Genomic DNA, 27,631 nt, shown 5'->3' with positions numbered 1-27,631 from the left:
TGTTTCTCAAGCTGAAACTAGGAAAAGTAGTGTAAAAGTGGGTATCCTGTATGCATGTACAATGCTATGGAGAAAAAACACATTAAACCGCATTAAGTGTAAAAGGTCCCTTATATACAGGAGTACGGTCTGCGGAGGGATTTTACTTTTTGTCATACAATATAACTGCATAAGGGGTTGATTTGGAATTGCCTTGACAAATTCAGTGTTGTAAATACAATGATTCTTTCAGCACTTTGTTTGCAGCTAAACCACCTCTGGCCAGGCTAGCTAAGCATCATGGGAGAGGAAGTCTGGCAACAGCTGTGGAGCTGGACTTTGCCAGGTTCTTCCATAGACCACTCCAGCAGCAGCAGCAGCACATTCCTCTGTAGACTGAGCAGAACCGAATGTAATGATACTAAGATGAAGGAAGATCAGGAAAATTATGTTACGGCATAAGTATGTAGCCTGGCTCGCAGCTCCTACAGCTGCAACGGCTGCAGAACAGGGCCGGGATTGTTCATGGCACCCATCGGAGGAGAACCTTGAGACATTCCAGCCAGCTTCACCAGCGGCTGCTGCCAGCACATTCCCCTGTGCCATCACTTAGCGCCATCTGGGAGATGCACCACCGCTCATACGGATGGCTTAGCCAATATGCTCTGCGTAATCCCGATTTTATAGCATGGCTAAAGATCAGAATTTAGTCCCGTTTTTATGAAGGGACATGAAAGCCTGATGTGCAAGCTGTTTATGTGAAATGATAAAGCGTGGATAAAACATGAAGAGATACATATGCTTACACAGAATAAAAAGGACACGCCCCTCAGCATTCTGTATGCAGCATCAAGCTGTATTGGAGCAAATGAACACACTACATGTTTTGGGCGGAGCCCTTCCTCCTCCACCTGAAGAAGGGCTCCGCCCGAAACATGTAGTGTGTTCATTTGCTCCACAGCTTGTTGCTGCATACAGCCTGCTGAGGGGCGTGTCCTTTTCTGTGGTGTGATCACTGGATTGACAGGAGTGGTGTACCTGTTGGATGCTGTGCCTTACCTGGTTAGTTATTCACCGATTCATCACCTGAGGTCGGGTGCTTTTGCTGGGAATACACGGTTCGTTTCTCCTCTCGAACGTTTTTGCCGCTCAATTCTGCAGCCGATTCTCTTATCTTCTCCTCTTTTTTTTTTCCTCTTTTTCCATTCACTTCTATCAGAAATCGAGCGGCGAAAGGATTGAAAGGGAGATCGGACATGTCGGAAATGATCTATTGAACCATCTAATCACCTTAAAAACGAACCGTGTATTCCCAGCATTTCATAGAGTACCAAACCTACCCAAAACTTGCCTGGAAAGATTTTATCATGGTGGCCCTGCTTGACGCTCCTTCCTCCTTGCAGCCACAGTAATTATATATTATCCTAACAGCACAATTAAGATAACAGTCTCTTCCTACATCGCCTGCAAAGGCAAGAAATAACTAGTGTAAAATGTACAGTGTAAAATGTTTTTAACACTGAACAATTAAAAATAAGACGATTGTAAGGCAGGGTCTTCTAGATATTACTTTAATTAACACAATACAGTTTTTTTTAGTTTAATTATTTAGAGTTTAATATCACTTTAAGGAACCCACTAGGAATCACTGAAGCGCTTTAAAGTCGCCACAGGGCTGTGTCCAGCGATTCCTAGGGCGCTTGCAACAGCAATTACCCGACCAGTAAATTGTACAGCGCTCATGATTTGCGATTCACGTTTTGTTTTTTTTAAATAAAACTTTGTTATATTTACCAGGCATACTTCTTCTGTCCGCAGCCCCGCCCCCTAAAGGAAGCTGTCATAGGTGCTTCTTTATGACCAATCAGAGAAGCGCCTGTGATCTCTTCCTTCAGTGGGCGGGGCTACGGACGGAAGAAGGAAATACAGAGACCCGGTGGGTATATTAAAGTTTTATTTAAAGGTAATGGCTCAGCCCCCTAAAGCGCTGCATAATCGATTTGATAAGCGATTTATGCAGCGCTGATATACGGTACTTTGCATTGAGCACAAATGCGCTCACAATGCTGCACGTCCTGCAATTGCAATTACCCCTAATCTCAATTGCACTAATGGGTTCCCTCTCACTCACTTACACCGGCAAACCATTTTTGGGAATCACCGGTGATTGTCGGCGATCCCAAAACGATGCCAAAAATGCCCTTGCGGGCAATCTGATCACCCACCCACACCAATAGATCGCCCGCAGATCCGACGTCAGATCACCTCCCAAGTGCATTGTTTACATCTGTTCTCTACCCTAAACACCCACTAATTACCCATCAATCACCCCCTATCACCACCTGTCACTGTTACCCATCAGATTAGACCCTAATCTGCCCCTTGCGGGCACCCAATCCACCGCCCACATGCTCAGATTGCCCTCAGACCCCCCCCCCCCCTTATCAATTCGCCAGTGCATTATTTACATCTGTTCTTCCCTGTAAGGCCTGGGCCACACTAGCTCCGGGTGCGGGACGCATCCGCGGTCCGGGCTCCGATTTTCAAAACCCGGAACGCAAACGGATCCGTGCTGCCTTTTTTGCAGCACACGTTTTGGATCCGCTTGCGTTTTTTGTTTTTTTTTTGCTAGAGGGGGTAGCAGCCAGGACGGGGGGCTGCGGGCAAAGCGGCGGCCAGGGGGGTCACATCCCCCCCCCTTGCTCACCTGGGTGCCCCCCGTCCCCGCTCCCCCTCCAGCTCGCATATAATGTAATAATTTGTACCTAATGAAGTTCGGCGAGCCGGGCACTTCCGCCCACACCGCTCGCCGTCACTTCCTGCAATGTCGCCCTCTGTATTTCAGTGGGCGGCATCGCAGGAAGTGACGGCGAGCGGTGTGGGCGGAAGTGCCCGGCTCGCCGAACTTCATTAGGTACAAATTATTACATTATATGCGAGCTGGAGGGGGAGCGGGGAGGGGGGCACCCAGGTGAGCAACGGGGGGGGGGGGGGGGGAGGCGACCCCCCTGGCCGCTGCTTTGCCCGCAGCCCCCCGTCCTGGCTGCTACCCCCTTCAGCATGGCGGCCCCCTCCTTCACCATGGGACACTGGAAACTGATCCGTTTCCAGTGTCCCAAAATGTCAGTGAAGAGGGAGGCCCGTTTCCCCATTGATTTTCACTACCCGTACGTGTATACGGGTCCGTGAAAAATGCTGCAAGTCCGGACTCAGCGTTCCGGGTTTAAAAACGTATTCCGCGGATCGCACGCGGATACGTTTTTAACTTGAGTGTGTGCTGTTCCTATTTTTAACATTGGTATCCGTGGCTACGTTTTTCGTCCGGGACAAAAAACGTAGCTACGGATACGTTTTTAAATTAAGTGTGAACTAGCCCTAATAACCCACTGATCACCTATCAATCACCCATCAATCACCCCCTGTCACTGCCACACATCAATCACCCCCTGTCACCGCCACCCATAAATCAGCCCCTAACTTGCCCTTTGCGGGCAATCTGATCACCCACCCACACCATCAGATCGCCTGCAGACCCGCCGTCAGATCACCTCCCAAGTGTATTGTTTACATCTGTTCTCTCCTCTAAACACCCACTAATTACCCATCAATCACCCCCTGTCACTGCTACCCATCAGATTAGACCCTTATCTGCCCCTAGGGCACCCAATCACCCGCCCACACCCTCAGAACGCCCTCAGACCCCAGCCCTGAACACCTCGCCAGTGCATTGCTTGCATCTATTCCCCCCACTAATCACACCTTGAGACACCCATCAATCACCTCCTGTCACCACCTGTCACCCCCTAGCACACCTACCCATCAGATCAGGCCCTAATTTGCCCCGTGTGGGCTCCTGATCACTCGGCCAAACCCTCAGATCCCCCTCAGACCCCCTTCCGATCACCTCCCCAGTGCATTGATTGCATCTATTTTCCCCTCTAACCACCCCCTGAGACACCCATCAATCACCTCCTTTCACCCCCCTAGCACTCCTATCCATCAGATCAGGCCCAATACAACCTGTCATCTAAGAGGCCACCCTGCTTATGACCGGTTCCACAAAATTCGCCCTCTCATAGACCACCGGTCATCAAAATTTGCAGATGCTTATACCCCTGAACAGTCATTTTGAGAAATTTGGTTTCCAGACTACTCACGGTTTTGGGCCCGTAAAATGCCAGGGCAGTATAGGAACCCCACAAGTGACCCCTTTTTAGAAAAAAGACACCCTAAGGTATTCTGTTAGGTGTATGACGAGTTCATAGAAGATTTTATTTTTTGTCGAAAGTTAGCGGAAATTGATTTTTATTGTTTTTTCACAAAGTGTCATTTTTCACTAACTTGTGACAAAAATAAAATCTTCTATGAACTCACCATACTGCTAACGGAATACCTTGGGATGTCTTCTTTCTAAAATAGGGTCATTTGTGGGGTTCCTATACTGCCCTGGCATTTTAGGGGCCCTAAACCGTTAGGAGTAGTCTAGAATCCAAATGCCTCAATATGACCTGTGAATAGGACGTTAGTAGGCCCCTTAGCGCAAATAGGTTGCAAAAGGGTGTCACACATGTGGTATCGCCGTACTCAGAAGAAGTAGTATAATGTGTTTTGGGGTGTATTTTTACACATACCCATGCTGGGTGGGAGAAATCTCTCTGTAAATGGACAATTATGTGTAAAAAAAAAAATCAAAAAATTGTCATTTACAGAGATATTTCTCCCACCCAGCATGGGTATGTGTAAAAATACACCCCAAAACACATTATACTACTTCTCCTGAGTACAGCGGTACCACATGTGTTGCACTTTTTTGCACTCTAAGTGCGGTAAGGGGCCCAAAGTCCAATGAGTACCTTTAGGATTTCACAGGTCATTTTGCGACATTTGGTTTCAAGACTACTCCTCACGGTTTAGGGACCCTAAAATGCCAGGGCAGTATAGGAACCCCACAAATGACCCCATTTTAGAAAGAAGACACCCCAAGGTATTCCGTTAGGAGTATGGTGAATTCATAGACGATGTATTTTTTTGTCACAAGTTAGCGGGAAATTACACTTTGTGAAAAAAAAACAATTAAAATCAATTTCCACTTACTTGTGACAAAAAATAAAATCTTCTATGAACTCACCATACTCCTAACGGAATACCTTGGGGTGTCTTCTTTCTAAAATGGGGTCATTTGTGGGGTTCCTATACTGCCCTGGCATTTTAGGGGCCCTAAACCGTGAGGAGTAGTCTTGAAACCAAATGTCGCAAAATGACCTGTGAAATCCTAAAGGTACTCATTGGACTTTGGGCCCCTTAGCGCAGTTAGGGTGCAAAAAAGTGCCACACATACTCAGGAGAAGTAGTATAATGTGTTTTGGGGTGTATTTTTTACACATACCCATGCTGAGTGGGAGAAATATCTCTGTAAATGGACAATAGTGTGTAAAAAAATCAAAAAATTGTCATTTACAGAGATATTTCTCCCACCCAGCATGGGTAGGTGTAAAAATACACCCCAAAACACATTATACTACTTCTCCTGAGTACGGCAATACCACATGTGTGGCACTTTTTTGCAGCCTAACTGCGCTAAGGGGCCCAAAGTCCAATGAGCACCTTTAGGCTTTACAGGGGTGCTTACAATTTAGCACCCCCCAAAATGCCAGGACAGTAAACACACCCCACAAATGACCCCATTTTGGAAAGTAGACACTTCAAGGTATTCAGAGAGGAGCATAGTGAGTCCGTGGCAGATTTCATTTTTTTTTGTCGCAAGTTAGAAGAAATGGAAACTTTTTTTTTTTTGTCACAAAGTGTCATTTTCCGTTAACTTGTGACAAAAAATAAAATCTTCTATGAACTCACCATGCCTCTCAGTGAAACTTTGGGATGTCTTCTTTCCAAAATGGGGTCATTTGGGGGGTATTTATACTATCCTGGAAATTTAGCACCTCATGAAACATGACAGGTGGTCAGAAAAGTCAGAGATGCTTCAAAATGGGAAAATTCACTTTTGGCACCATAGTTTGTAAACGCTATAACTTTTACCCAAACCAATAAATATACACTGAATGGATTTTTTTTATCAAAGACATGTAGCAGAATAACTTTCGCGCTCAAATGTATAGGAAATTTTACTTTATTTGAAAAATGTCAGCACAGAAAGTTAAAAAAATCATTTTTTTGACAAAATTCATGTCTTTTTTGATGAATATAATAAAAACTAAAACTCGCAGCAGCAATCAAATAGCACCAAAAGAAAGCTGTATTAGTGACAAGAAAAGGAGGTAAAATTAATTTAGGTGGTAGGTTGTATGACCGAGCAATAAACCGTGAAAGCTGCAGTGGTCTGAATGGAGAAAAAAGCTCTGGTCCTTAACCCTCCTGGCGGTTTGCTAAAAAAATCGCCAGGGGGCAGCAAATCTTTTTTTTTAAATTTTTTGTTTGTTTTTTCATGTAGCGAGACAAAGTCTCGCTACATGATAGCCGCTGCTCAGTGGCATCACCCCAGCCCCTCCGATCGCCTCCGGCGATCGGTGATCAGGAGATCCCGTTCAAAGAACGGGATCTCCTGGAGGGCTTCCCCTGTCGCCATGGCGACGGGGCGGGATGACGTCACCGACGTCGTGACATCAAAGGGGATTCCGATCCACCCCATAGAGCTGCCTGGCACTAATTGGCCAGGCAGCGCACGGGGTCTGGGGGGGGGGGGGGGCGGCTGCGGCGCGACGGATAGCGGCGGATCGGCGGCGATCGGGCACTGCACGCAGCTAGCAAAGTGCTAGCTGCGTGCAGCAAAAAAAAAAATTATGCAAATCGGCCCAGCGGGGCCTGAGCGGTGCCTTCCGGCGGCATAGCCCGAGCTCAGCTCGGGCTTACCGCCAGGAAGGTTAAGGGGTAGAAAAACTGTGGTCCTCAAGTGGTTAATGTGGTACAATATGGTGTACCGGAAGCTGCTGAGGAAACGTAAGCGCAGCAACTCATTACCGCAGGCATTGTGCTTACCACATGGAGCCTACTGTAATGAAAGTCTATGGGCAATAAGCGTAGTGTAAACAGCAGAGCGCGTTGTGTCACAGCGCGCATGCCTGGACCGACGGGAATCGCAGTGATTGATGTAATTCCTGCCCGGCAGGGAGAACGTCACTGAGCCGAGGGCAGCGCTATGCACATACCTCATAACTTTTTCAGATGAGAAAGCCACGCCCCTGGCAAACCCCCTGACCACCCCCCCGACACACCCCCTAGTCACACATATCATAGAGATTTCATAAGAAAAATATGTTGTTTTGTAATTCAAACCACACTGGCCCTTCCTATCCTGGGTCATTTTCCTTCATATTAACATTTTACAATTAGTAATATATCAATTTAAAGGATGAGAATAAAGTTTAGAGTCAATCAAACACATTTTTTCAGTAGAAAAATATATATATTTACATAGAAAGAGGGACAAATGAGGAGGAAAGAGGGACAGGGCTCCCAAAGAGGGACTGTCTGGGAGCTATGTATGCATATAACCCTGACGGTGGACTCTGCCACACCTCTGTTGTCTCTGAAAGCTAAACACACCTCCAGAACCGCTGGAATGCAATAATGTGTGAGCCGTGATGAGCCAAAATGCCGATATTCTTTTTGCATTCATTTCCGAGAAAATAATGTTAAATTCAACTTTGTCGAGAAAATACCATTGAAAATCACTTTGTGATAAGTTTATGATTTTTTTTCACAAATTTTTGCGCTAAAAATTTATGCTTTTTTCGTGTTTTCATGGTAAAAATAAAGAATTTTCAAATTTTTGTAGTAAAAATAAAGATTTTTTGCATTTTTGCCATATTACAAAAATACAATGTGTTATCGAAAAACTGTTCTCGAAATCAAAAATGACTTTTGCGAAAATTTGCAAGCAACACTTGTCAGCTTGTTAAAGAGGTTCTGTGGGGAAGGGGGGTTGAAGATAAAAACAGACACTTACCTGGGGCTTCTATCAGCCCCCTGTAGCTGTAATGTCCCACGCCGTCCTACGATCACCCATTCGCCGGCCCCGGTCTATGCCATCCAACTGCAGCTGCGTGGCCGTGCACCTGCTCGATCTCACGCGCGTCATCAAAAGCTTACTGCGCTACCGCAGTACAAGAAAACTTCGTACAGCGCCTGCACAGTAAGCTTCCGATGACGCAAGCAGGTGCGCGCATCATTCGTCTTGTTATACGAATAATTGGCCGGTGCAGGCGGGGAATGGCGGATCGGTGGAGGACGGCGCGGGACATTACTGCTACAGGGGACTGATAGAAGTCCCAGGTAAGTGTCTGTTTTTATCTTCAACATCCCCCCACAGAACCCCTCTTCATCAGCCTGAACAACAATGCAGAGGGGTTCAGAAACCATAGTCTGGCTGGGGACTGATGTAGGGCTGCTATAAATACATTACAGAGTCATGTATGGGATTCTGGGACATCCCCGTCTGCATGTGATTTGTGTGTTGACAGAAGAGGCAGGAGACACACAGTCTGCGTCACCCAGGAAGATGTCACGTCAGCATGCCGGCAGCAGCCTCAGACGCCCCAATCTGTCATCACATAACGGATAGGTGGAAATCTAGAATTGTGAATAATTATAGAAGAGTTTTGTTGCTTAGTAAACAGCATTTGTCATCCAGAGGTCACGAATGGATATTTCTAAAACTCTGATCTGTGATGTCATCAGTCACTGCCTGTTCATTTGAAGCAAAATCTACTTTTTTGTCAGCATAAGCGGCCAGGGCTGGGCCGAGGCAGAGGTGAGAGAGGCTCCAGCCTCAGGGCGCAGTGTAAGAGGGGGGCGCACAACTCACTCAGCTATCATTCCACCATTGTGTTTGAAGCAGAGAGAAACAAGTAAAGGGGGTACATGGCAGTGACTGCAAGCCAGATAACTAGAGATTAAGATGTTGGGGGGGTTTGGTGGCTCAGGGGCACCTCTTAGTCTAATAGTAATCAGTGTGTGACGGCTGGGGGTGGGAGGGATATGGGGCGCACTTTGGTGTCTCAGCCTTGGGTGCTAGAGGACCTTGTCCCAGCTCTGTAAGCGGCTGCCATATTTATTTTCTTTTAAAGGGAAGGTTCAAGGAGGGGAGTAAAAAAAATAAAAATCAATTTTCACTTACCTGGGGCTTCCTCCAGCCCGTGGCAGGCAGGAGGTGCCCTCGCCGCCACTCCGCAGGCTCCCGGTGGTCTCCGGTGGCCGACCCGACCTGCGCCTGCGCAGTACAGCCCGGAGGACGTCCGATGACGTCAGCACGCCCGCGTGGGACGCAGAAGTGCCAGGCCTTGAAGCGCAGAAGAGCCCGACCTGGCAGCCGGCCTGGCCAGGTCAGGTCAGCCACCGGGAGCCTGCGGAGCGGCGGCGAGGGCACCTCCTGCTTGCCACGGGCTGGAGGAACCCCCAGGTAAGTGGAAATTGATTTTTATTTTTTTACTCCCCTCCCTGAACCTTCCCTTTAAGCAATACCAGTTGCCTGGTTACCCTGATGATCCTCTATCTCTAAAGGTGGACATACACTGGTCGACTTGCCAACAGATAGATCCCTCTCTGATCGAATCTGATCAGAGAGGGATAGTATGGCCACCTTTACTGCAAACAGATTGTGAATCGATTTCAGCCTGAAACCGATCACAATCTGTGGAGCTGCCTCCCCCCAAGCATACATTACCTGTTCCGGCCGGCGCGAGTCCCCGCTGTCATCGCTGTCTTCTTCTCCGCTCCGCTCCAGACTGTTCCTGCAGCTACTGAACTTCCTGTCCAGGGGAAGTTTAAACAGTAGAGGGCGCTCTACTGTTTAAACTTCCTGCCAGCACAGGAAGTTCTGTGTAGCTGCAGGAACTACATATGGCAGCCTTCATATCCCTGTCACTTCAGGTTCTCTTTAATGGTGCTGTTCATAAAAAAGGGGTGATTTGAGTGCAGATGGTCACTTCTTTGTTGGACGTCAGGTTTAAGATCACCACATCAATAAACAGACAGTCTACTTAAAGATAACCTGAGTTGAGGGGGATAGGAAGGCTGCCATATTTATTTCCCTTTAAACAATACTAGTTGCCTGGCAGTCTTGCTGTTCATTATGGCATCAGTAGTATCTGACTCAAAAACCCGAAACAAGCATGCAGCTACTCTTGTCATATTTTTGTCAGAAACTGTCTGACATGTCTGCTGCATGCACATTCAGGGTCTATGGCCAAAAGTATTAGTCAGATTGCTTACCATTATGACCCCAAATTGGCGATTTTGAACTTCGTTCACCTTTATGGAAGTTTAAATGGGAGGTGGTACTCATGACCAGACAAATAGGGCAGTATACACTATAGTTGTGGCAGCAGACTGTCACATTTTAGTATTGTGAACCCCTCTACCCACTCCGGAAATATATATATATATATATATATATATATATATATATATATATATATATATATATATATATACACACACACACACATGCACACACAAACACACACACACTTCCGATAAAGACATTAGACTATTGTAGGATTAGATTGGAAGCTCCTCTGGGGACAGTCAGTGACATGACTATATACTCTGTAAAGTGCTGCAGAAGATGTCAATGCTATATAAATACATAGTAATACCATGGTAGGACATTAGACTATGACTATGGTAGAATTAGATTGTGAGCTTCTCTGAGGACAGTGATGACATGACTATGTACTCTGTAAAGTGCTGCAGAAGATGTCTGCTATATAATTATATAATAATATGGTAGGACATGATACTATGACTATGCTAGGATTAGAATGTGAGCTCCCCTGAGAACTGTCAGTGACATAACCAGGGGCGTAGCAATAGGGGGTGCAGAGGTAGCCACTGCATCGGGGCCCTTGGGCCAGAGGGGCCCCAAAGGGCCCTCAATCAACTACAGTATTAGCTCTCTATTGGTCCTGTGCTCATAATAATCACTTCTATAGAGACTTTGAATAGTAGTGATCACTAACACACTGTTCCCCATCCCCTTCTTGTGTCTCTGGCACAGTAGTTGCCATTGGCAGGTTTTGGTGCGCCGTATCAATTGTTATGTATAGAGTGCTTGGGGGCCCCATAGTAAAAATTGCATTGGGGCCCACAGCTCCTTAGCTACGCCACTGGACATAACTATGTACTATGTAAAGTACTGCAGAAGACATCAGTACTATATAAATACATAGTAATAGTATTTACTTCAGGAGAAGTGCAGCTTTCAGGTTTACAGAGGTACTGAAATTATTGTCAATTTTGGGAGCTCATCACCCTCTGCAAATTGCACCAGGAATTCACCATTCAACATTAAATTGTAAAAGAAAACAAAGTGTGTGCAGCACTGACTTAAATCACTATAGCCACTGTGATAAAACAGAGTTTAGCTTTAGCGCAATGACACAGAATATATCCCGCGCCCCAGTGAAACGCACAAGCGGGTCTCCCTCTGGCAGGAAACACAGCACAAGGGCTGCTTGTTGTTCCTCAGTCCTTCTGGCTCCACGTTCTGTTTTGCTAGTTGAGGGGTACTGACACACAGAAGAACCATTTATGCTATATGCAGCACTGGCCTTCCACCCCAGACACAAGCCCTACAGTGACCTGTGTCCCCTCTCACACAATGACACAAGACATGACTGTTTAGCTTTCACTCTCTTTTCAAAACAAACCATTCTGCTTCTTCCCAAACTCAAAGCTTTTGTGAGAGCTGATTTATAACCCTGCTAATGTTCCAGGGACGGCAGGACCCTTTTCCACTGGAGACGGTTCGATCCAATTTTTGGGTCTTGCACTATTTGCCCATTGCAAGGGCACCCTGATTAGCATAGTACAGGTAGTCCCCGGTTAACAAACGAGATTGGGACTGAAGGTTCATTCTTAACCTGAATCTTTTCTCTTAAGTCGGAACAACTCTGTCCCCTGTACCTGCTCTGTGCCCCCCAGTACCTCCAGTGTCGCCCTCTGTCCCCTGTACCTCCTCTGTGCCTCCAGTGTCCCCCTCTGTGCCACCTCTGTGCCCCCAGTGTCCCATGTACCTCCTCTGTGCCTCCAGTGTCCCCCTCTGTGCCACCTCTGTGTCCCCCTCTGTCCCCTGTTCCTCCTCTGTGCCTCCAGTGTCCCCCTGTGCCACCTCTGTCCCTGTACCTCCTCTGTGCCTCCAGTGTCCCCCTCTGTGACACCTCTCTCCCCTGTACCTCCTCTGTGCCCCCCTGTGCCTTCAGTGTCCCCCTATATGTTACCTATTTCCTGTACCTGCTTACACAAGTTTAAAAGTAATTTTTTCTTTGAATTTTTTTAAATCGATTTTCTCAAAAACTAGTCCAAATTTAATTTTTTTTTTTCGACTTGTTCCCACAGAATCTATGCCATTGGTATCGGTGGGTTGTTCGTAAATTGGGGATTCGTAAGTCGGGGACTACCAGCTGCCCTTTTTCCACTGGTGCAATTCTGTTTTCCTCCAAACACACTGCATACAGCCAGGGCCGGAGCCTTCATTAAGGTAAAGGGGGGCAATTGCCCCTGTGCCTCCCGAGCGCTGCCGGGGTCCAGCCCTCCCCCTTAACTCTTGCCTGCTCCTGCACAATAGAAGCTTTGGTATCTCACCTGTCCCGGCAGCCAGCCCGCTATTCGGTTCCTTTGTGCTCCTGGTCATCTTCCTGCCTCTTGTGACCAGGAGCATGCCATTACACTTAGGTGTAACATGCGTCGGTCACAAGAGGCAGACAGCAGGAAGATGATAGGAGCTGGCAGCCGGAACAGGTGAGATACAATGCTGGTATTATGCAGGGACCCCGGGAAACACATAGAAGTTAAGGAGGGAAATCGGGGAGGGCAGCAGCCCTGGGAGCTGAGTTTGTTGAGGGGGGGGGGGGGGGGGGTGTTGGAGGGGGGATGACACTTAGATTACCTTTTCCCTGGGGCCCCATTGGACCTTGAACTGGCCGTGCCTACAGCATTCTTCTGCCCTTGCGTTATGTCTATGGGGGCGCATCAAACTGACATTGCGATTGCGGTGCTGATTGTATTGTAATCTAGCTATTGAGTTTGTAATGCTGATTGCAATTGTCAGTGGAAAAGGCCACACAAACATCAAGCTTTGTACAGACGCTCAACCTATGTTGCCCCTAACCCTTTCCTATCCTATGTCTGACAATGGCACTTTCCAGTATAGGTCCACGTCGGAAAAAAGAAGATTATGGCCACTGCTAGGGGGCGCTGTTGCCAGATAAATTCCGGCACAAAGTCAGGCCCCTTAGATCAAAGTGTCAGGCTAAGTCTGAGTTTTCTCCTGGGCGATTGTAACGATTGGTGTCAGCAACACAGATTTTTCTGATTATTGGTGAACTGCAGTATCACCAATAATACAGATGCTATACCTGATTATGTGGTGATCTGCAGAATCACCAATAATACTGGTATAGCTAGACACAGGACACCCAATGTGATATAGTGTTTGGTGCAACAGTAATTAGAGACATTATCTCCCGAGAAGCGGGAGATACAGACACTACTGCAGCCAAGGATTCCCTGAGGGGCAGGGAATCAGGCTGTACTGCAGCCAGTGGATACCTGAGGAGCAGGGATCACTGACTGGAGTAAAGTGGTGAGGATTGGTCAGCAGCTAGAGATTCCCTGAGGAGCAGGGAATCAGACTGTACTGCAGCCAGTGGACCTTAGAGAGGTAGACCCACTGACTGTGCTGCACGAGGGTCTCCAGACGAGCTAGTGACCATAGGCCAGATAGAGCAGCTAGTAACCACCTGAGGAGCAGGTGTCACAGGTGTACAGTAAGGCTGATCACCCAGGAGCTAGGTGACAGCCAGAAAGAACAGACAAGCCAGGTGTGAGAAAGCGCGGAGGAGCCGACGCCATGAGCCAGCGGCGGGCGGCTCCTTCCGCACACAGCAGCTACTCGCACGGAGAGGCAGCCGCCTCCTCACATCATGAGGCGGCTACCTCCGTGCATCAGCCGGCAGAGAGCGGCGAAACCACCGCGCTGGATGCGGCGGTTAGCCGGCAGGTCCCCGCTGCGGAGACACCGCAGAGCGGGGCTGTGCTGGCTGGGACTCATAGTCCCTCAAGATTCAGAGTGACGCGCGCGCGCACTCAGACAAAACTTATGACACCAGGAGAGAGTCAGCTGACCAGGCAGGTCAGCTGACCATAGCTCCACTTCCCATTGGTCCAGCAATCAGGGAGGTGCTGGGGGACACCTAATGTATATATACTGCTGGCTGTTCATTCATCTGGTGTCTGGCGTTGCGATCACATATGTGGGAGCACCCAGATCCGTAGTCAGATCCTTAAGTGTGCCGGGACCAGCTGGAGCTGTAATCCTACACTTAGATAGATTTTGATAGCTAAAGTACTAGTTTGATTGTGATTATTTGTTATGACTTCTGCCTGCCTCGACTATCCGCCTGAACTCTGATCTTGTACCTCGATATTTCTGATACCCTGTTGCCGAACCTCGGCTCGTTCCTAGACTCTGTTTCTGCCTCCCGATTTTGTACCCCGATATATCTGATACCCCGTTGCAGAATCCTGCCTGTACTTTGACTCCGCCTTTGCCTACCGTATTTGTACTTTATCTGTCCGTGTGTTACGATCTGGCTTGTCCGACCTCGAGAACCGACCTCACGATTGGAGGTGGTTCCCAGTCCTCATAGTGATACTTCCTTCTGAGGGTCACTCGTGGACTTTCCTTCCTACTGTCAGTCTGACTCCTCCCGTCTTGGAGAGCTCAGGTCTGCGGAAGGAATCCGTGCAGTTCTCCTTGCTGCACCAAGGCCTCGGCCTCTTAGTGTTACTGTTACACCAAACACTACACTCTACTCAGGTGAACAGAGGTTAGCCAGTATATTGGATTATCGGTGATACTGCAGATCACATATAATCTGGTATACGTCTGTATTCCCCGTGACGCTGCAGGTCACCGGTAATCAGACCTCTCTGTACTTCACCGATCGTTACACCAGGTTGGCAACATACGGACAGACAAAGTACAGAAACGGAAGGCTGATTCGGTATCCAGGTACAGGCAATGTTGGCAACAGATAATCAGATGGGCGGAAGTACCGAATCAGAGAACAGGAGAGTAGTCAGGAAAGCCAAAGGTCATAACAGATAACAACAATATCTCTCAATCCTAGTCTTAGGTGTGAGGTCCTTGGTCTCAACACCTGGGAACTAGTCTAACTGATGATAGTAACAATATAGCAACTCCTAGTCTTAGGTGTGAGGTCCTTGGTCTCAACAACTGGGAACTAGTCTAACAGATGATAGTAACAATATAGCAACTCCTAGTCTTAGGTGTGAGGTCCTTGGTCTCAACACCTGGGAACTAGTCTAACAGATGATAGTAACAATATAGCAACTCATAGTCTTAGGTGTGAGGTCCTTGGTCTCAACACCTGGGAACTAGTCTAACACATAAACAGTAGCAAGCAATAGTACTTTAAAGCTATAAACAGAATCTGACTCAGTGTGAATTCCCAGCTCCGGCTGGTTCTAACACACTGTGGGATCTGACTCAGGTCTGAGCGCTCACACATGTTCGCAACAGCAGACAACTTTCAAGTAACAAGCAAGTCCTATTTATACTAAAAGCGCTCCACAGCGCCGCCCCAGACACTCAGCCAATCAGGAGCATAGCTGGAGTAAGCTGATCGGCATGATCAGCTGACTCCCCTTCTGCCAGCATAAAGGTCCTGTCGCCTGGCGCGCACGTAGCTCTCAATCTGTGTGCACTAGAAGGGCCAGGCGAACCAGCAGCATGTTGCTGCGCGGCAGAAGCCGCTGGCCGGAACGTGGAGTTAGCCACCATGCCGTTTGCCCACGCGGCGGCATCTCCGCTTTTCATTACAGTGATATTTTCATACCTTGTCATAAAATGCCTTTTAAGCCACCAGCAAGCAAGAAAATACTTAACATACATTTTATAGTACTTTTTTACTGACTTTTTGGTACTTTTTCAATTGTAAAATGCTGAAAAGTTATTTTAAACAGTAGATGAAAATGATCTCCTAGGAGATAAATCAAGAGAAAAAGCTAATTGCATATTGGCCAGTGTTTTAGCTGTGACTAATCTCCAAATACCATCCCACCCAGAACCTTCACTCCTCCCAGGAGGCCCTCTTCTTTTCCAGCTTGGTCACCTCCTCTCATTCCTGCATCCAGGACTTCTCACGAGCATCACCTCTCCTTTGGAACTCTCTCCCACGGCCTCTTCATCATGCTTTGAGCCTGGAAACCTTTGAATGTGCTCTCAAAACACACCTGTTCAGACAAACCTATAATTTGCTATAAATAGCATTGGAGGTTCACCATATCATCCACTAACCCCTGTGTCTCCTTCCCTAATGTCTCCAACCTACTACCCTCTATAAGATTGTAAGCTCGCAACCAGCAGGGACTTCCTCTAGTGTTACTTGTGTCAGTGGTACTTCATCATATGAATATGTACATTGGTGATGTCTTAAAGCAAACCTGAACTGAAAATTAAACAGCAAAATAACCATACACACGTCATACTTACCTGGCGTGTATTCTACTCATCTATCTCGTTCTCCTCTCCTGCGTCCTGTTTGTACACTGTGATCAATGGAATTCTCCGACCTCCATTTTGAAAATGGCCATTACCCCATAACAGCTTCCTCGTCAGCACACTGTAATATTGCCCACTTGAGCCTTAGGGAAACATGGACACTACCTTGCTCATCAGTTGTCCTTTCAGTTATAACTGACAGCAACTGTTTTATAACTGACAGCAGCTGATATATTTCAGTTCTGACAACATTTTGTCAGGAATGGAAAAATTGTTGTAAGACAAAAATGGTGAGCTTGTGAGAGGAACTGGTAAGTTTGTAACATTCATTTGCAGGTTTATTTTAAAGAGAACCCGTAACCAAGAATTGAACGTCATCCCAATCAGTAGCTGATACCCCCTTTCCCATGAGAAATCTATTCCTTTTTCACAAACGGTTCATCAGGGGGCTCTGTATGGCTGATTTTGTGGAGAAACCCCTCCCACAGTGTGATGTCAGCGCCTCACAGCACTGAGGTACCGACATCACCCTGTGGGAGCCTTGCTGCATTGTGGGAAATAACAGCTGTTTCCAACTGCCAAAAAAGCAAGCAGCATCTCCTTCCAGTGACATCACCTGCCAGCAGTAAAAATGTCCCCATGTGATAAATGTCTGAATGTAAATCAGGGAGAGGAAAGATTTTACAATGAGCAAACACTGACTAAATCATTATACATAATTATTGTAAAAATTAAGCACTTTTTTATTACATTATTTTCACTGGAGTTCTTCTTTAAATACGCTACGTACGTATTTATACTTGTATTTAGGATGTCCTGATTGTACAAAGGTTTTAACGTCTCATATGTGCTTCACACTATTCGTATTGTGTACCACTGTATGTACTGCAGTACGAAAGATGCTGGCGCAATATAAATAAAAAATAATAATAAGGAACTAAAGGAGGAATCTGATTGGCTGCCCCGGCACAATGCATCCAGAGTCCTGTTACACACAAAACGAGAGCTAATGTGACTGAGGTAAAACCGCATCTCGTTGAGAAATATCTGGCGCACAATGTACCGTTACTTCCCTGCGGAGCTGCAGGTCGGGGCTTGTGCCTCCAGGACCGTCTCTGTAAAGACGTCTTTAACTGGTTCTCAGTCACGTTCCAACACCTGCGCCAGCTGCCATCAAAGCAGGAATGCAGAATCCCCTCTTCCGCATCCAGGGCCCGGGGCGCAGGTAAGAGTCCCTGTCTGCTAATAACATTGCCTCGCTTGTCTGACTCTCACGTAATCGCACACGCTGTGAACCCATCATTTGGCCGCGTCCGCTTGGGAGCCAGGAAAAACAACCGTGATGGAAACACGACCTCTGTCATTGCTGGATTGTTTACAGGCTGGATACGGAAGAAAACCTCAAAAGAAGAATAGAAAAACACACAGGGAGTCACTGCACCGGGATAGGATGAAGAAGTCATCTCCTCACCAATGTAGCTTCCTTACAGGTAATCGCTAGTGGAGATTGAAGGAGGGCATACATGTACCTCTAACTTGGTCAACCCCTCTCACTCTCGCATCCAGGACTTCTCACGAGCCACCCCTCTCATTTGGAACTCTCCCCACAGTCTCTCCATCATGCTCCAAACTAAGGTCGTAACTAGACTTAATAGGGCCCCCCAGCAAAAATGATAGCAAGGTGGCATAGTGGGTAGCTCTCTCGCCTTGCAGCGCTGGGTTCACAGTTCAAATCCCAGCCAGGTCAACATCTGTCTGCAAGGAGTTTATGTGTTCTCCCCATGTCTGTGTGGGTTTCCTCCGGGCACTCCGGTTTCCTCCCACATCCCAAAACATACAGATAAGTAAATTTGCTTCCCCCTAAAAATTGGCCCTAGACTACAATACATGCACTACACAATACATACATAGACATATGACTACGGTAGGGATTCGATTGTGAGCCCCTCTGAGGGACAGTTAGTGACAAGACAATATACTCTGCATGGTGCTGCGGAAGATGTCGGCGCTATATAAATACTAAATATGAATAATAATAATTTGATCCCCAAATCCCATGCAGGTCACGTGATCGGGAGCTGGCGAATGGCAGCAGAGAGTGTTCTGCTGAGAAGAAGCATCTAGAGGCAAGAAAAAAAATTACACATGTTCCTGCACACGGTTTTTGTAAACGAACAGGGAGGGATTTTTGCTAATTGGCAGCACTTGCGGTTGGGGGGAGGGAGGAGGAGGGGCCCCCAAAGCAGAACAGGGACAAGGTCCTCCAGCACCCAAGGCTGAGACACCAAAGTGCGCCCCTCATCCCTCCCACCTCAGCTGTCACACACTGATTGCTATTAGACTAAGAGGTGCCACAGGGCCCACAACCTCCCCAACACCTTAATATCTAGTTATCTGGCTTGCAGTCGCTGCTATGTATCCCCTTTTCTTATTTCTTTCTGCTTCATACACAATTAGGAATGACAGCTGAATGAATTGTGCGCCCCCTCCTACACTGCGCCCTGAGGCTGGAGCCTCTCTTGCCTATGCCTCGGCCCGGCCCTGCCCCAAAGCCTCTGGCAGGGGTCGCAGGGTTGATTGCTCCGCCCATGCTCCAAACCTAGAAACTTTCAAACTACTCACATTTTACAATGGGGGCGACAGTGCTGGGGGTTCACATCATCCCGATATTGCACACCGTCAATGGTGGTGGTGGTATATAAATGGCACAGGAGGGTATAGTGGATGCACAGGGGGGCCACTGGAGATACAGGATGGCATAGTGCAGGCACAAGCGGCCACTGGAGATACAGGATGGCACAGTGTAGGCACAAGCGGCCACTGGAGATACAGGATGGCACAGTGTAGGCACAAGCGGCCACTGGAGATACAGGATGGCACAGTGCAGGCACAAGCGGTCACTGGAGATACAGGATGGCACAGTGCAGGCACACGCGGCCACTGGAGATACAGGATGGCACAGTGCAGGCACAAGCGGCCACTGGAGATACAGGATGGCACAGTGCAAGCCTAAGCGGTCACTGGAGATACAGGATGGCACAGTGCAGGCACAAGTGGTCACTGGAGATACAGGATGGCACAGTGCAGGCACAAGCGGCCACTGGAGATACAGGATGGCACAGTGCAAGCACAAGCGGCCACTGGAGATACAGGATGGCACAGTGCAGGCACAAGCGGCCACTGGAGATACAGGATGGCACAGTGGAGGCACAAGCTGCCACTGGAGATACAGGATGGCACAGTGCAAGCACAAGCGGTCACTGGAGATACAGGATGGCATAGTGCAGGCACAAGCGGTCACTGGAGATACAGGATGGCACAGTGCAGGCACAAGCGGCCACTGGAGATACAGGATGGCACAGTGCAGGCACAAGCAGTCACTGGAGATACAGGATGGCACAGTGCAGGCACAAGCGGCCACTGGAGATACAGGATGGCACAGTGGAGGCACAAGCTGCCACTGGAGATACAGGATGGGTCAGTGCAGGCACAAGCAGTCACTGGAGATACAGGATGGCACAGTGCAGGCACAAGTGGTCACTGGAGATACAGGATGGCACAGTGGAGGCACAAGCTGCCACTGGAGATACAGGATGGCACAGTGCAAGCACAAGCGGCCACTGGAGATACAGGATGGCACAGTGCAGGCACAAGCGGCCACTGGAGATACAGGATGGCACAGTGCAGGCACAAGCGGCCACTGGAGATACAGGATGGCACAGTGCAGGCACAAGCGGCCACTGGAGATACAGGATGGCACAGTGCAGGCACAAGCGGCCACTGGAGATACAGGATGGCACAGTGCAGGCACAAGCGGTCACTGGAGATACAGGATGGCACAGTGCAGGCACAAGCGGCCACTGGAGATACAGGATGGCACAGTGCAGGCACAAGCAGTCACTGGAGATACAGGATGGCACAGTGCAGGCACAAGCGGCCACTGGAGATACAGGATGGCACAGTGCAGGCACAAGCGGTCACTGGAGATACAGGATGGCACAGTGCAGGCACAAGTGGTCACTGGAGATACAGGATGGCACAGTGCAGGCACAAGCGGCCACTGGAGATACAGGATGGCACAGTGCAGGCACAAGCGGCCACTGGAGATACAAGACGGCACAGTGCAGGCACAAGCGGCCACTGGAGATACAGGATGGCACAGTGCAGGCACAAGCGGCCACTGGAGATACAGGATGGCACAGTGCAGGCACAAGCGGTCACTGGAGATACAGGATGGCACAGTGCAGGCACAAGCGGCCACTGGAGATACAGGATGGCACAGTGCAGGCACAAGCGGTCACTGGAGATACAGGATGGCACAGTGCAGGCACAAGCGGCCACTGGAGATACAGGATGGCACAGTGCAGGCACAAGCAGTCACTGGAGATACAGGATGGCACAGTGCAGGCACAAGTGGTCACTGGAGATACAGGATGGCATAGTGCAGGCACAAGCGGCCACTGGAGATACAGGATGGCACAGTGCAGGCACAAGCGGTCACTGGAGATACAGGATGGCACAGTGCAGGCACAAGTGGTCACTGGAGATACAGGATGGCATAGTGCAGGCACAAGCGGCCACTGGAGATAAAGGACGGCACAGTGTAGGCACAAGCAGCCACTGGAGATACAGGATGGCACAGTGCAGGCACAAGCGGTCACTGGAGATACAGGATGGCACAGTGCAGGCACAAGTGGTCACTGGAGATACAGGATGGCATAGTGCAGGCACAAGCGGCCACTGGAGATACAGGATGGAACAGTGCAGGCACAAGCGGTCACTGGAGATACAGGATGGCACAGTGCAGGCAATTGGGGACTACTTGTACTCTTATGTTGTGATTATGCTTTAAATGGCATTGTTAGTTTTCCTCAGGAATGGCACATGGAATAAGGATCATGCTTATCTGGGAACAGATGTGACAGATGTGAGGAGGTTGGAGGTAATTTGCCTGTGGAAACGGTTTTGTTAATGATGTGTGTTCTGTGCTGACTCTGGGGAACAATACCTGATAAATCACATTGCGCCTCAGCCTCATGAATTTAACTTCAGGAAACAAGATGGCTGCTTCCTGCGGTGTATTATCCATTGCCCAGAGAGAAATGTTTTTCCACTTATCCGTATTGTGAAGAAGAACGTGGAAAAAGTGTTGTGTTCCAAAAGCCTGGAGTGGAGCGCTGCCAATCTCCCTGAGAGGAGATGTGGGCAGCCTGAAAATACAGTGTGGGGCCTATTAAAGGGCCACTCCTGCGAAAAAATCTAGCGATGTATGGACAGATTGACCAAGAGACAGTTCTCTCTCTGATCCAATCAGAGAGAGATTTCAGCATGAAATATATCAGCCACCTCTCCACCATCTGCCTGCCCCCCCCCCCCCCCTAAATGTAAATCCCCCCCCTCCATTGCTCATGTGGTGTAGATTCTCACATGTCCCACTGCCACGACTTCCAGCCTCCTCCACCGTCACCCCTGTGTCTTCTTATTGCACCTAGAACCAGCACGTGGTGGTGCGTGTATCACGTGATGCATGTGTGATGTCACACAAACGCGCCTGTTGCCACACAGGGGAGTTGCAGCAGCGGAACAGGTGAGATTTTACACTTAAAGGGAACCTGAGATGGTCATGTAAAGACAACATATACATATCTGGGGCTTCCACCAGCCCCCTCCGGCCTGATCACTCCCACACCGTCCTCTTCCAAATCCCCGTTTGTCGACAATTGGCCCTGGAAAGTCCTCCGCTCCAGGGCCAACTGTGCATGCACTGCATGGACGTGCGCGCACTACCGCCTCGTTCACATTGCCTAAAGCGTTCTGCACCTGTGGGGGAGCGCGCCTGGCTGAACTGCATCTGGGCCGTCTGGCCCCAACTGGAGGATTTTGCAGGGCCAGTTGTGGGCGAAGGAGAAGGCGACTGAGGAGGATGAGGGAGCAATCAGGCCAGAGGGGCTGGAGGAAGCCCCAGGTATGTATACACTTTTAATGGGGCCTCTAACCTCCATGGTGGTAAGCCCGACACAGTGGCAGGCTAGCCGCCGCAGGGGATCGCATGGCCCTGGGAGGATTTTTTAAAATAAAACTTGTTCTATATTCTTCAGCTAGCACTTGGCTAGCTACCTGTGCCCCCCCAAGTGCCTCCGCTCTCCACCCCACGCAATACATACCCCCCAGGGATCCCGCGATGGCGCAGCCTCCCGGTCAGCTCCAGGCTTCACTATGGGGAGGATCGGGACTGCACATGACGTCATCCGATCATCGCTATAGCAACGACTGAAGCTAAATGGGAAGCTGCGGCTCTCGCGGTATCGCGGCTGGATAAATATTACCGGTGGCAATCGGGGGGATCAGATAGGTGCCGGGGGCTTGGGGGCCACAGGTAGCTAGCCTAGTGCTTGCTACAAGCATTAAAACAAGTATTATTTTAAAAATCCCTCCCAACACGCAGCTACCAAAACTGCGTACCGCCAGGGAGGTTAATGGCAGCCAGGCAGGCGTAGTTTGTCGCAATATTGAACGCAGTTACCGCCGCACACAGGATAAAGCCCTTTTGACCGAGATCTTTCCAGCATGACCAATTGATGCACTGGACCGATTTCTGCCTGAAATCAGTCAAATTGTCGATCGGGCATGCTTGTTGCATGGTCCATCAGGCCGCAAAACTGGTAGACATATGGGCACCTTAAATGTTAGGCCTCGTTCACATTACACGCGGACGGGCACGCATACGAACGCACGCCATCCGCGTTTGTATGCGTTGCGTGGCTGATCCCATCACTGAAAAGTGAATGGGACAGCCACGCGTTTTGGCAAAAAATGCGTGCAGCATGCGTTCCCGGACCGCACAGGTCCGGAACGCATGCAGTGTGAACATCTGACAGTGCATTCTATGCAATGTCTGATGTCGTGCGTGTCGGCCACCTGCACGCGTTTCCAAAACGCGGCTGGAAACGCGTGCAGTGTGAACGGGGCCTTACCTTATTTGTGTGAAATTAGATATCTAAAGTACAAGTCCACAAGCAGTCACCTGCTGCCTGTTTAGAGTACAAGCGGCACAGACTGACTGTCACCAAGAAGACTGCAGTCAACAGCAATGACAGTCTGTGGAGAAGGAAGAAGCCAGTATCTAAGTTACTGACCAGGTGTATGAAAGTGATTTCATCTATTGGGCATAATCCAGGGGACTTTCAGATTAATTTGACACCTCCTGCTACGTAAAACAATAACAAGCACATTCCAATAGCCAGAGCCCAGCTGTTTTTATGCCATGAAAGATACCAGTGTTTTAAAGCCGACCTGAACTCTTGCACAGCACACAATGAAAAGTATTTATAACACATATAGTTGCTGAAGAAATTCACTGCTCTGTGTTTGTTTAGGCAGACCAATGTGTCTAATCATGTGTCCAATTAGCTCTTCTTCTCCAAAGGAATCTGCACAGCTCTTTTACAACAGGTTCACTTTATTTAAGCCTTGAAGGAGTAAACATGAATGCTGCACAATGGCCAGATTCCTTTGGAGAAGATGGCTGTTAACCCTGTCAGTAAACAGGTGAATCCACAGCACACTTGGATACCCCTTATCGTTTGTGGGCTGTCCTACTTCTCTTCTGGTTCATTCTAGTTAGTTCTTATCAGCAGGATTCAATAGACTGCAGGAGAACTGGCGGAGGCTGATCTTCATATAGTAAAACACTGAAGCTTAACCCTTTCAGTGCCTTCTGCAAAAGTGATTTCTATCAATTGTAATGAAGACTTTGTTCCCATAAAGGTTATCATGCTGATGCTAACCTTTAAAAACAAAGAGGAAGTTGTGAGTTTAGTTACACTTTAAAGTGGACCTGACCTTTTGCACAGGACAGGAGGAAAACGTAGAGAAATGCACCCTGTATGTATTTAGTGAGTTTGGCCTGTCTAAACCCCCTGTATCTGTGACTAATCACTAGTACAATTTTATCTCCCAGTTGTGTCAGCTGACTGCCTTGGCAGAACAGCTAATTTGTAAACACAGGGTGTTAACACTATGTTTGCTTTCATGAAAGCAGCAAACCATGAAAGCAGGATTTGTGTCAGCTGCAACAAATAAATATTTTTCTTTAAAGTTTATCATGCTGTTGCGTATCTTTTAGAGCAGAGAGGAAGTCCGCTTTAAAGCATATACATATGGCAGACTCCATATTCCTCTCACTTCAGGTGTCCTTTAAGTAAGCTGAGAATTGCCTACCAGAAATCAGGAGCAGTCCGGACAGCATCTCGGAAAGGTTGGCTCCTCTTCCTCAGCGCCTCTTGTGTTCCCTCCCTTTGGATGAGTTTGCAGAGGCTGCGACTGTAATAGATGAGAGGACAGAGAGATCATTTGGTAATTTGGCAGAGACAAGCCTATCCCGCTGCAAAGTAAACATATTTTCTGCGTCTCTGATCAGCCACTGGCGGAACCACCGAGCTGCCTCTGCCCACTGTGCCTGATTCCCATCATTGTCCCCCTCTGTGTTATGGAAAGCGCACCAGGGCGATTATTAGCCAGCTCATGAGCACGGAATGCGTGATTCCCTCTCTGGGACCAGCACATGAGCGTTTATTACAACAAATTCCACTCGTATTAAATCTGGGGGAAAAATCACGATTTCATCCAAAAAAAAGAATATCTGCAGGCCGTTAAAGTGGGATAAAACAAAAAATTGCATTTTTGCTCTAAAACATTGAACACAGCAAAAAATGAATAGAAAAAATAAAAAGACTGGCCTGGTGTCATTACAATGTGTATTTAAAACAAACCTGAAGCAAAATAAACTTAGGATATAATGAATTGTATGTGTAGTATGGCTAAGAAACAGAACATTAGTAGCACAGAAAAGATTCTCATATTGTTTTCCAGTACAGGAAGAGTTAAAGAAAAATCTCTTCTTGTCATCTATGCAAAGCAGCTTCTCTGAGCTATTTGACCTACTGGGTTGAATACAGTCCTGTTTTCTGAAGCACTTCAAGCGGAACAGAAGATCATTTTAAAACAAATAGTTTCACTTACCTGGGGTTTCTGCAAGCCCCCAGCAGCCGTCCTGTCCCGTGCCTGTCCTCCACGATCCTCCGTTCTCCCGCCGCCAGCTACTTTCGGTTTCGCCTGCGCGGTTCTGGCCACCCGTATCCTTCTTCGCGTTCTTGTCCACAATAGCGCTATTGCAAACGTGAACGCGGTAAAAGGATTCACTTGGCAGGGCTGCGTAGGCGCAATGGCCCCACGACTTACAAGTCAAGGAACGAAACAGTGCAGCGGCTGGGGAACGGAGGCTTGTGCAGGATCGGCGCGGGACAGGACGGCTGCTGGGGGCTTGCAGAAGCCCCAGGTAAGTGAAACTGTTTTGTTTTAAAATGATCTTCAGTTCTGCTTTAAGCAGTTAAGAAACAGCGAGAAACAACTTGAGGTAAGGTTCTACTACAGGATAGCTTAAAAGACAGAGTGTGGTTTTAAAACTGCACCTGTTACAGTATGATGCAATGTTATTAAAAAAAAAGCTACACTGTATAACTGAAAATAAAAATGAGACTCTTCTTTTCTACTAATGTTCTATTCATTATCCGTACTACACATACCATTCATTATATCATAAGTTTTTTTTTGGCTTTAGGTTTGCTTTAAGATATGCCTTTTTGATTTTTTGCATCGATATCCAGAAGAGTTGGGATTTGATTAATCTACTAGAAATCGGTGCTGCAAAGTAGGTAAGGTTCTACTTTTGGTTTCGAGTGTTGTTTGTTTTGCTAGTGTTGTTTGTTTTGCTAGATGCTGTAACTCCTTTTTCTATTGCCTGAGGAAGCGGGCGGTGACCCGTGAAACGCGTTGCTTTGTTTTATCTGGAGTTCGTTAATAAATAGACTGAATGTACAGTCGTGTTGTGTCTGCTTGGAGGAGGTAAGTCCACCACTGCCTCCTCTAATTACCAAACATTTTTGGCTTTTAAGCGCCTTTAAAACCCCTTTTATCCTTTTGGCACCTCTGTTCTCTCCTATATAATATTGTATCCACCCTTGGTGGAGGGTTGCGACCCTTTCTACTATCTACAGAGAGCGACTTCTTATTCCTGAGTGGTGTCAGGATAATCTCCCCACCTGCCTTTACAGTGGTTGCCTATTGGTGACCCATGTTTGTGAGTATAACAACTATTACTCTTTGTCATTATCCCCTTTGTCAATACATACTACACTATTGGGGCTCTTGGTGTTCCTCTGTTTATTCTGTACATAATGTTTGCCCTATATAGCATTTGTTACGTCACAAGAGCACCCAGGACTCGGGAATAAACAGCCAGCAAGGAGAGAGGACACTGGACCCACGCCGCGGACAGTCAGGGCCGGTTTAAGGAGCTCCGGTGCCCTAGGACAAACTTAAAGGGACCCTGAGATGGTACACTAGCGCTAATATATACTTACCTGGGGCTTCCATCAGCCCCAAAAGCACCGTGGCTTTCCTCGCCATCCTCTTCAGCCCCTCTGTTAAGCCGCTATGACTCCCGGTAATCCGGGCAGTCATGGCCTTCTTGCGCGAGCTTGCGCGGCTCATCCGTATGAGCACCTCTCGTCGCGCTCCTATCCCCTGGTGCGTTTTGCACCTGCGCAGGCGTAGAACTCTCCAGGGGACGGGGGCGCGCGGCCGAGCATGAGCGGAAGCCCTCAACTGGCGGCGATTGATTACTGGGAATTTTAGCACCAGGACGGAGGGGCTGAATAGAACGAGCAAGGGAAGCCACAGTGCTCATGGGGCTGGAGAAAGCCCAGGTAAGTATAAATTAGCGCTAGTGTACCATAGTTACATAGTTACATAGTTATTTTAGTTGAAAAAAGACATACGTCCATCGAGTTCAACCAGTACAAAGTACAACTCCAGCCCGTCCCCCACACACCCCTGTTGATCCAGAGGAAGGCGAAAAAAAACCCACAAGGCATGGTCCAATTAGCCCCAAAAGGGAAAAATTCCTTCCTGACTCCAGATGGCAATCAGATAAAATCCCTGGATCAACATCATTAGGCATAACCTAGTAATTGTAGCCATGGATGTCTTTCAACGCAAGGAAAGCATCTAAGCCCCCTTTAAATGCAGGTATAGAGTTTGCCGTAACGA

General features: G+C 48.1%; 1 protein-coding gene across 5 annotated transcripts in view; it reads right to left on the bottom strand.

Annotated features, from left to right (window-relative positions):
• LAMB2 (laminin subunit beta 2) overlaps positions 1-27,631 on the bottom strand; it is a 193,882-nt gene that overhangs the window by 151,242 nt on the left and 15,009 nt on the right. For 4 of the 5 annotated variants that reach the window (XM_068252640.1, XM_068252638.1, XM_068252642.1 and 1 more), the window contains exon 2: positions 24,743-24,844. In XM_068252640.1, coding sequence (XP_068108741.1) covers positions 24,743-24,770 — 28 coding nt within the window. In that variant the 5' untranslated portion in view covers positions 24,771-24,844. Of the gene's footprint in view, positions 1-24,742; positions 25,007-27,631 lie in introns of those variants that run through there. The other variant, XM_068252639.1, reaches the window with a different exon arrangement.

This window comes from Hyperolius riggenbachi, chromosome 9 (genome assembly GCF_040937935.1).
Source record: "Hyperolius riggenbachi isolate aHypRig1 chromosome 9, aHypRig1.pri, whole genome shotgun sequence".
NCBI lineage: Eukaryota > Metazoa > Chordata > Amphibia > Anura > Hyperoliidae > Hyperolius > Hyperolius riggenbachi.
Note: the sequence above shows the minus strand (reverse complement) of the source record. Positions and strands in the feature narration are given on the sequence as shown.